This window comes from Pygocentrus nattereri, chromosome 24, assembly GCF_015220715.1.
Source record: "Pygocentrus nattereri isolate fPygNat1 chromosome 24, fPygNat1.pri, whole genome shotgun sequence".
In the NCBI taxonomy this organism is placed as follows: Eukaryota; Metazoa; Chordata; class Actinopteri; order Characiformes; family Serrasalmidae; genus Pygocentrus; species Pygocentrus nattereri.
In genome coordinates, this window is record NC_051234.1 from 10,929,300 (window position 1) to 10,942,129 (window position 12,830).

A 12,830-nucleotide genomic window follows, 5' to 3' on the forward strand; every position below is an offset into this window, starting at 1 on the left:
TGAAGCAGCTTGATTTTCTGCTCTCTCTAAGATGAAAGCTTTAAGTGCTGTTTATCTGATGGGGCAGTTTTGGGGTCTATGGGCTTGTTAGGAGCTCCATTTTCTCTGCAGCTTTTTAATCAGTTTTTCCATTTATTTCTTTTTCACTTTCACCTTCTTTATGCGAGTGGATTATCTTCTATCTAAACTCCTCAGGGATATTTCCTGAAAAATTAATAACAGTACTGTACTGTGCTGTAAAGCCTTTAGGGAGCTCAGCTCAGGTCAGTTCTGATACACAGTTGATGCAACAAAATTAAGTGGATAATTTTTTTTTCATTGGAAATGTTTGTGCAGATTGTGCTCTAAAGCTGTAGGATATTCCGGAACATCCCCAGCACGCTCCCTCAGACCGTGGATCAAATGCTCTGGGATTAAGGTCTAATCTGTGCCCTTTTAATATGAGGTGGAAATATCAGAGTTACAGATTAATCCTCCCACCATTGCTAATCTGAGGGCTTGTTTTGCTCTCTTTAATGCACACCTTTTATACAACAGCATCTCTCAAAACGACTACTTGAATACTCATGTTCCTTTTATACAGTTCTACAAAATAAATGAAAAAGAATCTCTGAATATTATCAAGTGTACTTTAATATCAGCAATTCTTGCCACCAAAAATATTAACACTAATTAGTGTTCGAATAGCATGCTGAAATTAGTTTTGGATTGGACATTCTCTGGATATTCAACTTATTCTGCTCTTTTTTTTTTTCATGAAATAAACATCCAAAAAATATAACCCCTTTTACAAAAAAGTTGGGACGTGGCCCAGTCCTTTTCAGCCTGCAGGATTATTCTTATTATTTCCTATTGATAGTAGCCCATCTCACCATTAGCTGCACTACAATTACCAGCATGCACTGCAACAATGTGTGCTCCCAACCCTTCCCCAATAATGATCTATGGGACATGGGACAACAAAACAATAAATAAAAGGTGCCCAGTTCAAGCAAATGCACATTTAAGAAACCTGCTGTGCATTGGGGAGGTATCTGCAGCTAATATGGTCTATTAATTTATATGAAAAATATTATTTAAATTTATTTTTGAATCATTTAAATATTCAGTGCCTATTTTTTGCTGTTGTAGTTTTGGCATCTTTTGATTTTTCAATATAGCCCTTTTAGTGGTCTGGCTTGACACCCCAGGACTAAACAGTGCAAAAAAATACACATGTATTTGGTTATTTATTTAGGTTTATCAAAGTGTTTACACCCATAAAATATAATAATAATAATAATAATAATAATGAACAGCATCACAAAAATAAAAGGAAAATTTATAGGTATAAAATTAATGGACATAATTGATACAAAAACAAGTACTGACTGAAAAGTTTTCATCTGAAGCTATAGCCTATTGGGACTACCCTTTATAAATCATATACAATCCTGCATTTAAACAATATAGAGTAAGATCAACACAGAAAAAAAATTAAAAATCAACATTTCAGACCATTTCAAACATAATAATCAAGTCACTTGCAAAGAGAGCAGCTTGCTTTAGGCTGAATTTTAATTAACGGAAGTCGTTCTCTTCACTAGAACTAATTTGATGTGATTTTGCCTTCTTTAAGTTTGATACCTGGAAATGAAACTCAAAGACTGGTTTAGACCATAGGTGTCAAACTGAACTATAAACTAGAAGTAGAACTGCCACACTGGTTCCCAATTGGGTCATTTATTGTTAATTTAAGAAGCATATGTAATCAAATGAACCCATTTACTCACTTCTACATATTTAATAATGTTTGATGTGTCAGTGTAACTGATATTTTACTCTCTACATCAGACATGAAGAGAGTATGTATACGCACTTTAAGGTCCCCGCAGTAGATTTCTGATAGTGTTTACATTTTAAGCACAGAAAATATTACATTAGTGTCACAGACTATTTGCATGCTAAGGAATTTCTGCATATTTTAGGCAAAATGCCAGTTTTATAATGTCCTGCACCTTTCTGCAGCTCATTATTTGTATTGCAGACTTTTGGGTGGTCAAAAAACAATTTCAATTGCCAAATGGACAAAAAACTTTTTTAGCAAATTACAAACATCCATCTTTTCAGCTGAACCTGTGTTGTATGAATGGTTGCTGATCAGTTATTTGTGTCACTTGTATATAAATATGTCTGTCCTACATTTATACGTCCTTACAGCGACACTGAACTCAGGTTTCCACCCCCCCCAAGCCAGATAAAGCTACTTTCAATGAAAACCTAAGCCAGCAAAGGAGCACAACAGTGTGAGAAACTTAATCTATGCTTTCTGTCACCTTCTCTTATTTAACGTCTCAAAACATACAGTTCGGATTGCACTCCATACCATCCATATTTGCAAACTAAGTTGCAAAAACAGCTCATTCTGAATGCCTCAAAGCTGTGCAGGTCAAAACACACACACACACACACACACACACACACACACACACACACACACACACACACTATATATATATATATATATATAAAAAAAAGTGTTTCGAACTGCATAGCTTTGAGGCAGGCACACTACAAAGCGGACAATCAGAACAGAGGTCATTTACATATAGTCTTAAACGGACAGCCAGTTTTATGAAATTATGAATAAAATTGCACAGTCTTCATAAGTGAAGATAGAAAAATCCAGGATATGGGCCCTTTAAAGATAAATTCAGATTAAAATTTTGAAAATTAGATTTTGTATAGCTTGTTTTTTGTATTATAGACTACAATACTGAAAAGTCAGTCCACTTCCTAAGATTTTTGATAGTATATAATACTCAGAGAGCATATAATAGCCATCAAATACTGTGTTGAAATACAGAAAATGTTGATCAGTAAATATTAATCACTATGAAGCAGGTGGGCAAGATTATATTTTATCATTATTGTGATAAATTCTGAAACAATACGCTTTTCTGAGCATACTGTAGATATCATCTGTGCTTAAAGAACACTAACTACATGCTTCATAACAATGTGAGCATATTTTGGTCCGTTTAATCGGATCTAGTGCAGTGAAACAATGAACAACAATCACTGTAATTGTAGAAGCATCATCATCGTTTTACATGCAGCACTCTAAACTGTTAGAAATAGACTTACTATGCAGGTACATGATTCATTCATTCATTCAGGTACAAACAATGTAAGCATACCCTCAAAAGGTACAACAGTGGTTTTAAGGTCCAATGGTGTATCTAACAAGAGTTTTCCTAGTGGAAAAGTAGATATTTATACCTTTTCACAACCAAATGTTTTAAATCAGAACATTAAAATAAAAGTCTGGAGACGAGACGGGATGTGTGGAGTCAATACAACTTAGAAAGTATCATTTCAACGGATTATGGTTCAGTTATGCTCCCTGACTAAAGGTACTGAGATGTACCCCTGAGGGTACCACCACAGTGACAAGAGGGGTACTGCCCAGGGGACAGTGTCGTACCTTTTTTTCTGAGAGTGTAGGTTCTGTTGTGTTTGTTCTCAGAAAAATTCAAGATTGATATGCATATTGTGCATCGTGAAAATGTTTAAGTATCAATATATAAATCATCATTTTTGCCGTATCACTATTGATGAAGGTATGTGATGATAAAGGTACTGTGTGTGTGCGGATGAAGGATACGTGTTAAGAAGATAAAGGGATAGAGACTTAAAAATATCAACTCCTTTAATGCCCCAGCAGGGGGCAGATGATCGTAACTGTGGGTAACATCCAACATATTTGTGCTTCACTTGTGAGTGCAGGATGTGTGGGGGTGTACTTCAGGTAAAGTTCTTTCAGTTAGCTGGGTTTAAGCCTAAAGTGAAGACTCTCCAACAGTCAAGTCCCATAGCTCCTGCCCTGTTTGACAGGCTTGAGACTAAATCTTTGGAAGCTCCAGTGTAGCATGAGCAGTGAGGCTGAAGTCTAAGACTAAGAACCAAAGAACAGAGTGAGCAAAGCCATTTTATTTTCCAGTTTTTTGCTAATTCTTTACATTTTTAATAATTGTGTGTGTGAGACGTAACCAGAGTGATTCACAGTGGTGTGGTGTGAAATAGTTCTGGAGCTTCCTATCTTTTTGTCTTAACTTATGAGCTGACAGGGCAACATAAGATTTCACAAATTTGTATTACAGAAGCAAATCTTGTCATAATTTAGGAATGTGATCTTACAGCATCTTATCAACTCAGGAAATCTTAAATTTACTCGATCCAAGTGAACAATCAACCGTCATGTCTGTTACCTAGCAACTGAACATACACACACGGCTGAAACGTAAACATGTTATCAAAGTTATCAAGCTAGTTGGTCAAAGAGCTAGTTACTGATGTACAAAAAAGGTCAAACAGAACTAAAGTGTGATAAACAGTAAGCAGTTTATACTGTGAGAGGGCCTCCTGCTGTTTATCAGAGTGTTGCCGCTCCAGTTTCAGGCTCCATTTCCCAAACGCTTTAGCCGAGCGCACTAATGTTATTCCTCCTAATAAACAGACACACGTTCAGCTCCGTCTCCTCATTATTCACCACCATCACTGTAATATTTCACCAGACATTAACACATGAAGGTAATAAGAGTCTGCAGCGTCTGAGATAAAATGCAAAGCTAGAAAAGAAAAACCTGTCACAGTGAAAGCAGCGTTTTACAGTATAAAAATGCAGCCTCACTGTGCTAGTAATAGTAGTGCTGCCCGAAAATGCACACAACAATAGAAACAGGCAGTTAAAACAGAAGCTAAGACACCCTCTGGAGTTGTTTTAAAGTTAGGACAGAATTTAGGAAATACACCTACACGTGTTTGAGTTTATATGGAATGTAGAAATATGGTTAAAATAATCAGGCACAAAATAAACAGTACATTCAAATTGGTCTGGAGAGTGAACAGCATGTTTTAACTTTAAAAATGTTTACATATAACATCATACTCTTGAAGGAAAATTCAGTTTTTCATGTTATGGCCCTTTTAATCTTTCGAAATAAAATGTCTTGAGTGTCTAAACCCAGATTAATGGAGAAATCTTATTATCCGCCTCCATAAACCGAGTTAATTGTGGCTTATTGAAGCTGAAACTGAGTCAGGAACCCTGTTTGTGTGTGTAATGTGCCTTGTTGTGTGTGTGTGTGTGTGTGTGTGTGTGTGTGTGTGTGTGTGTGTGTGTGTGTGTGTGTGTGTGTGTGTACGTACCTGATGTATGACGTAGATGCCGTAGTTCAGCTGCTGCCGCTGTAGAAAAGGGTGCAGGTAGTAGAGGAGGAACTTTAGGTGGTTTTCTCTGTTCCTGTGGGGGATGATTATGGCGGTGCGGTGACGTGCCTCACAATCCGGCGGCCTGTAGCGCCCACCGCGGACCACCAGTGGATTCTTCCGCTCGATCTGTGCAAGTGTGAGTCCAGAGCGGAAGCTAACATGGATTGGTCCACCTATGAGAAAAGAGGAGGGAGATTATTTTTATACACTATAGAGCTTTTGATTAAAGTTCCAAAATTAGAACTACTAATATTAGAGTTGCAGTTTTTTTAAAAGTATAACTTGCATCAAAAACGTAATCTAAAAAAGTTTTAGGAGATGAAATTCAATTTTATAAAACCGTTGTATGCAGCCTATAGAGCTAGACCAATCAGTGTTGAGACAGTGTCATGTTGTGACATCACAACCACTGCACAACATTCAGGGGTGGAGCTTCATGCCACAAAAAGCTCTTCTTGGTTAAAAAACACAGGTCTGAACCTCAGTTCATGCAAAACATTTAAAATCGCAGTTAGATTTCCCCCTAATCGTTCAGCCATATTCAGCACATGCCCAGAACACACATTTCTGTGTTTGTCTCAGAGGAATGGCACATTTATTGGCCCACCAGGTCTGACAGGCCACTTTTTAACCAACTTGATCTTTGACTTCCTGTCACACAGTAAACACAAACTAGCGTGTCAGTGCTTTTCAGCCATGTGAAGCAATCAGTGCTGAATGGAACGATACTGACTTCTTTCTGCAAGAGGCTGCAGGTTTACCCACAAAACCTCACCATTTAAAGAAATCAAAGAAAAAAGCCTTCCTACACAAACTAACGTTAGCTATTTGTTTAATTCTTGCTCATTAACTGAACAATTATCTGTTCATGAGATCATTAAAAGCTTAGTGTTTTTGCTGTTTTGGGCCCTTTTTTGCACAAGAGTGCAAACCAATGAGGCTTTTACAAAGGAGTTTAAAGCCTTTATGTATGGATGCTGGATGCTATATATTTTTTGCTGTTGTAAGAAGAAAACCTTGTATCTCTAAAATAGTAACCACTTTACAAGAGAAGGAAAAAACCTACTATACTTTTAATGTTAGTGAATGGACCCAGATTTCCCCCACCTACACACATACACACACACTTGTGTGGTTTTTCATACAATTGCATTTTTTTCCATCTCTTACAATTAAACAGGGATCTTGCTGTCCCTTTAAGACTGGTATATATAAATGAGCTTTGGTCTTGTGCTTTGACTCATTCAGAAAGCACTCTAGGCTAAACTACTGTAGGCTGAATAGGCAGATATGGATAGATGCATTGTTTTTGTGACTTCACAAAAACAAACTTGCAACAGAATGTTTTTAGGTTTAAATATGGACAACAACTGTTTACATGCAAATTTTTTTTTTTCTAAAAATTTTTTAATTCTGCTTGCCTAGAGCGTCATTAAAGGGGAACTCCACCCATTTTTCCGAATGTCTGACTAATTAAACGTTTAAAATGTAAATCGAATCGCTCAAAGTGGTTTGGTGTGAGTTGTTCACAGTGGTGATTGGAACCAGACATCCACCTCTAAAAGCTCCCTCACAAAAAGTTACTACATGAAATGGTGAATGGTGAATTCACTGCCTGATGACGAGACGGTTTTATGATAGTTTTGCGAAGATTTAGGCCTGATGCAGACTTTTTACAACATTCATGGTGGAGGGATACACACAGGGTTGCTGTGAGGCAAAATAAGCCCCAAAAATACAGATAAATGAATAAAATGACTATATTTGTAAACACAGTTCCTGTCACCACCACTAGGAACAATTCAATATCTACATCTTAACCACTTAATTGCAGAAATTTTGCAGACATTGGTGGAATTCCCCTTTTATAAACCATACTAACTGGCAAAAGTATTGTTTATTTATTAGTTTAATTATTTAGCGGTTTCTATTAATACTAAACGAAACTGCTTTCCAAACACTGATGTATTTTCCTGTACTGTTCTTTGTTGCCCTTTCAAAACAGTAAAAGTGATTGTACTCCGCTTCACATGGTGTCCAGCAGCACTTCCTCTTCCACTCTGTGGCTGCTAATGAGGTTTTAGGAAACCCAAACAGCTCTTAAAGACAGTACTATCATCAATTATTGAGGAGTCAGCATGCTTGCTATTAAACACAAAAAGAGGAAGTCATAAGCAGGAATGCCCACTTCCTTCATCACTGCTGCATCTGATAAGAAGGCTGATAAAGTACTCGGTCCTACAGGGTTCATTTTGAACAAGAGCTTGGAGAACAGACCACTCTCTCTGTAAAAAACAAACAAACAAACAAACAAACAAACAAACAAACGGAGAACAGGCTGTCCAATGGACATCTTAGAGTAGAGGTCTGCTCATTCACAAAACTACTGCTACCAATTTTCAATGCTGTGTGCAGGAGCGGGTGGGAAACTCGCCAGGAACTGGAATAATAAACCATATACATGAGCTAATACAAATGATGACAGTAAGACACTTAAAAATCCACTTGAATTCCTGCTTTGTGTTTACATGAAATAAATGGTGTTTGGTGAAGCTAACGAGCAGCACAGAAGAGCAGCTGTTGTCTCACTGTCTGATCTAATGCCACGTCCCAAACCACATACTGCTGTACTTCACCTACTACACTAATGAGTGCACTTCTAATGGGATATGAGCTTTTTTTTTTTTATTTTGTACATAGTATTTAGTGAGCTTACATGTAGTTTGGGAAATGAAAAATAGCAGGAAATTTGTTCAGATTTCTTGTTATTACAGCAAATCAAATAAAATCAAGTCAATACACTTCAGTTAATAAGCTTTAACAAATGTTCAAAGGCGTGTTTTACTGCCTTTGCTCTATCAGTTATGGCTTTATCCCATTACAAACGGTCATGGCTCTGCTGAGTGAACTTAAAGTTGCTGACGAAAACGATGGTGGCACGACTGCGACGTCATTGAAAAACTAACAATTCTGGAACAAAGACAAAGGAACCCAATCAACACTCGCCAGTAACTCTATATGCGACAAGCTACATCTTTCAGCAAATAATAAGGAACTTCATTTAAAACCAAATACAGCAGACTTGTCTGCCAATTCACTTAACTGGAAGACAGAAAATATGTAAACATGTTTAAACTGCATGAAAAAGTTTACAAACAGATAAAACAGTAAAAAATTACACATTTGTATGATACTAAAATTGAGTATTGTATTAAAAATCTAACAAAGTTCAGAACTCACCTATTAGTCGCGATTTTTTTGGGCAGTAGGGTATGTCGTCCTTGCTGTGGACGTTGACCAGGTAGGACAAGTTAGCATACACATCCGCACCCGTGTGATTCTGCCCGTGGCCAGCAGCCGACCCAGAAATGACGTCTATCTTCCGGAAAATCCGGAAAAAGTAGGTTACCCTCTTGTGGTAGCCATCCCTGGACAGGAGAGCCATGACTACGAGCTGGATGCCCAGCAGCATAACCAAATATCGCCATTTGGAGTGAAAGGAGAACATGGTGAGGGCAGGAGTCAAATATTGGAGTGAAAATATAAATTAAAAAAAAAAAAAAAAAAAAGTAATTTTACTGTGTTTCTAATCTACGGAGGTTTCATCCCTGATGATGATAGGTCGAAGAGTTTCTCCAGTAGGAAGGCATGTTGGACACAAAATCTGTTGATAAGACTATCTAGAACATCCTGCAGTTACAGATGAGGTCCAACAACAAAGAAGGGTGCAATGCAGTCTGAAAGGTAAACTTAAAACTACGACCCGGCACAGATGGAGAAGAAATGAGCGTAGATGCTGAACGTAACAAGGAAAAAAGCGAAAGGCACTTAAAATGGGTTTTAACTGATAAAAAGGCTGAGGATAAGCAGGATGCCTTAAAAAGGGAAGCTGTGGCTTGTGTTTGTTTACTTAGTTTAGACCTCAGTCAGTCAGTGGTGTCCAAGTTCAGACTGTCATCAGAGTTGGACACATTTGCTTCTGCTAAGCTCTCTTGCTTCAGCTGACGCTGGCAGTTCATGTTACTTCCTGCTTTGTGCACGGCAGTGAGGCGTGGTGTGCATGCGTGTGCTCGGGAGGATGTACGACATTCACGGTCATCATCTCATTGTGACACAATCTGAGTAAGCCCTGGCTGGAAGCTCGGCCAATCACAGCTCACCACCTTAAAGAAAAGAGGAGAAAAAGAAAGGAGGAGTTAGCGATCACCTCCAGCTCGACACATTTGACCCGTTTCGTCATTTCCCTCCAAGGCTGCAATTATCTACACTCTTTTTTTTAAGATGGTTCTTTAGAAACTTAAACTCTCTATAACTTTGATCTCTAAACTGCTAGCGATAAGAACCAGGGGTCGCCATGACTACAACACAAATATAGACATTTTATTTACTATCCAGAACCACCAGTGAACCTACACGAGTCTTCGGAGTTTATATGGTATGTTGATAATGGAAAATAGTGGAAATTCTAAAATGATGTTTTTTTTCAGGACTATTTGAACCCATTTTTATTAATCTCTTACTTTGCGTTGTGGCTGTGATGATCTATGGCGATCATGTTTAAAGTTTATTTGTCCTTTGCACAATATGCAGGACATTTATGCATTGAAATGCTTGTGGTGAGGCTCAGGTAATCACTTTACAGAGAGTAAATAAGTAAAAATAAAATATAAGAAAAACAAACTGAAATATATTAAATATACACAAAATCTACACAAAATATGGAGACAATATACATTTTAAAGTGATTTAAGTGGGTCAGTGTTATTGTTCTTTAAAGTGATAGTGTTAAAGTGTTATTGTCCATAGCAGAGATATGATCTACTAATAATGCTGACAGGGAACAGGGATAGGCTCCAGCACCCCCCGTGAACCTGACAGAGAAGCGGCTTAGAAAATGGATGGATGGATGGATGGATAATGCTGACAGAGTGACTGAAGCTGTGGGTCCTTCCCCAACTACCATTTCACCCTCAGCTATTTCAGAATCCTGCCAGCTAGTGGGTAGAAACTGTTCACTAAACTGGGTTGTTCTAGCCTGCACACTGTGAAATCTCCTGCCTGATGGCAGGATGGTGAATGGGCTGTTTGCTGGGAGACGCTGTCTGACTGGATCTTTTTGATGTTCCCGAGGCAGCGGGACTGGTAAGGTGTCCTGTATGGCTGGTAGCTTGTTGCCTATGATGGCTTCCGCTGTCCGCACCACTCTGTTAAGGGCCTTGCGGTCGTAGGTTTTACAGCTGCTGTACCAGACAGTGAGGATCTGCAGCCTGTGAGGATGCTCTCTATGATGCATCTGTTAAAATTGGTGAGGATCTGAGGAGGCAGAACAAACTTCTACGCAGGAAGTGGAGATGCTAATGGTCAGATCTCACAATGGTGTTGGTGTGGAGAGACCAGATGAGTCATGAATGACCAAATCATAGCCGTGATGTTATTTCGCAATAACACACTCCCTCTCGTCTTCTACTGCTTAAACATATCACAGTATGTCACATCTTGCTTTGCACAGCTCTGCGTTCTCTCAGTACCGTGTACTGCCTGTGTTCTGTTCTGTATTCATTGTAAGCCTTTGGTATTTATTGCACTGTACAGTCCGCACTGTGTATATACTGTATTGTGTTGGTCATGGAGGAATGTTGTTTAATTTTACTGTATACTTGTATACAGAGCTGAAATGACAAAGCCTCTTGAACTTTTAAACACCCTCCTCATAAGTTACTTCGCTGATTATTCATCACAGCTCTATCCCCCCAAAGGACAGACGCATTTTCATGTACTTCCACACAGCCACTTAACACCAACAACAAACAGACTGACGGCCCTTTCTCCCCCCGTCTCCTTCTAAATGCCAGAACTGGAGTGTTTTTTGTTTATATTTTACGAGTGGAGAGGCAGGAGGCTGTTCTCAAACCCATGGCTTCCTTCCCAGATGCAGGCTGAGTGAGTTTAAAGGCCTAATTCGGCTCCTTTAACCCCTTAAACGCCCAGCCTTCCAGTTCTCACTCATCTAATCAGCTGTCTGATTTGTTTTCTATGTAACTTTGTTTTCTCCACCCTCTTCAAACACCTCTTGGCCAAATCACTGACCTCAGCTGCATAGTTTTAATGCTGGTAGGCTTTTTTGATTAAGGCGATTTAAGCAAAAATGTCCCACCTGGAGTTTTATGCACATAGTTCCCTATAAATATGAGCTAGGGTACACTCTTAAAGATGATGGTTCTTCAAGGGTTCTTTAGTAAAGATTTTTGTATAGAATCATAAGGAGTTCTTTGCTAGAACCATCTGCAACACATTTTCCAATCTGAAGAACCCTTTCATGACACAAAGAACCATTTAATCATGCAAAGGGTAGTTTAAAGTAGATCACTCAAATAATCGATAGGTACAGCCCTACCCCTGCGCAAAGTCGAATCGACCCATCACCTCCTCTCCTTGACGCTCCACAGTATGCGGATTTCCTGCTTTAAGTTTATTTAATCCATCTCTGACTGTGCTTACAGATCAATTAGGGCTCGTTAAAACAGCCTCCCTGGCAGCGCTAATCCTAATCCGGCCTACAGTCGTGCAGTGAGGAGCTGTGGGAGCAGTTTCCTCTACATCTACAGGATAAAACAGGTTCAGTGTTATTACTGTACTCATTCACTCTCCAACAATTTGGCCTGTTTATAACTGGCATTATTATTATACAAGAGTGATTGTGGTGACCAAGACACAGCATGTTCACACCTGCCCTGCAGCTGTGCTGTGTTCAATACTTCGTCATCTGTAACTGCGCTGCACAGCGTTCTAGACACTTACACCAGACAAGAAACGCTGAGCCATGTACATGGAACTCAACAGCCAAATGGAGCACAAATGAAAGAAAATTCTGATCTGAACGCATTTCAGACTGCAGACGTGGATGAATTCGTCTTTTAAATACGGACAGACAGACAGGCAGACACGGGACACATTTTAATGCAGAGTAGAAACAGCGACATTATCCCGAACGCACACCTAAGAAAGACAGAAAGAAAGACAAAGACAGCATAAAGAGAGAAAAAGAGTTAGACAGACTAAAAGACTAAAAAAAAAAAAAAAAAACAGTGAAAGAAAAAAAGCAAAATAAAGTGCTAAAAAAGGCAAAGAAAAGAAGCACAGAAAGAAAGGGAGGAAGAGAGGCAAAAGAAAGCAAAAGAAAGTGCAAAAGAAAAGGAGGAAGAAAACAGCAAATGAAAGTGAAGAAAAAAAAAAGTCAAAAGAAAGTGACGCACAAAGAAAAGGCAAAGAAAACAAAGTGAAAAAGGCAAAAGAAAGCACAGGAAAGGGAGGAAAAGAACAAGAGGAAGAAAGAAAGAAAGAAAAGGCCAAAAAGAAAAGGCAAAGGAAAAGAAAGAAGAAAGAGGTAGGAAGGAAGAAAGAAAAGGCCAAAAATAAAAGAGCAAAAGAAAGCATGAAAGACAGAAAGACAAAATAAAAGGAAAAAGAAAGCGAGCAAAGGAGAATTGCCTAATGCAGTTTAGCTCTGCCGGGACGGCGGCGACGACGACGACGGCGGCGGCGACAGGATAAAGAGAGGCTTGAAAACGATCACGTAA

At 38.7% G+C, this 12,830-nt stretch overlaps 1 protein-coding gene across 1 annotated transcript in view; it reads right to left on the reverse strand.

Annotated features, from left to right (window-relative positions):
- si:dkey-199f5.8 (beta-1,4-galactosyltransferase 3) overlaps positions 1–12,830 on the reverse strand; it is a 45,836-nt gene that overhangs the window by 10,667 nt on the left and 22,339 nt on the right. The window contains exons 2-3 of the mRNA XM_017714433.2: positions 8,494–9,416; positions 5,191–5,426 (exon numbers count right to left, since the gene is read on the reverse strand). Coding sequence (XP_017569922.1) covers positions 5,191–5,426; positions 8,494–8,761 — 504 coding nt within the window. The 5' untranslated portion in view covers positions 8,762–9,416. The remainder of the gene's footprint in view (positions 1–5,190; positions 5,427–8,493; positions 9,417–12,830) is intronic.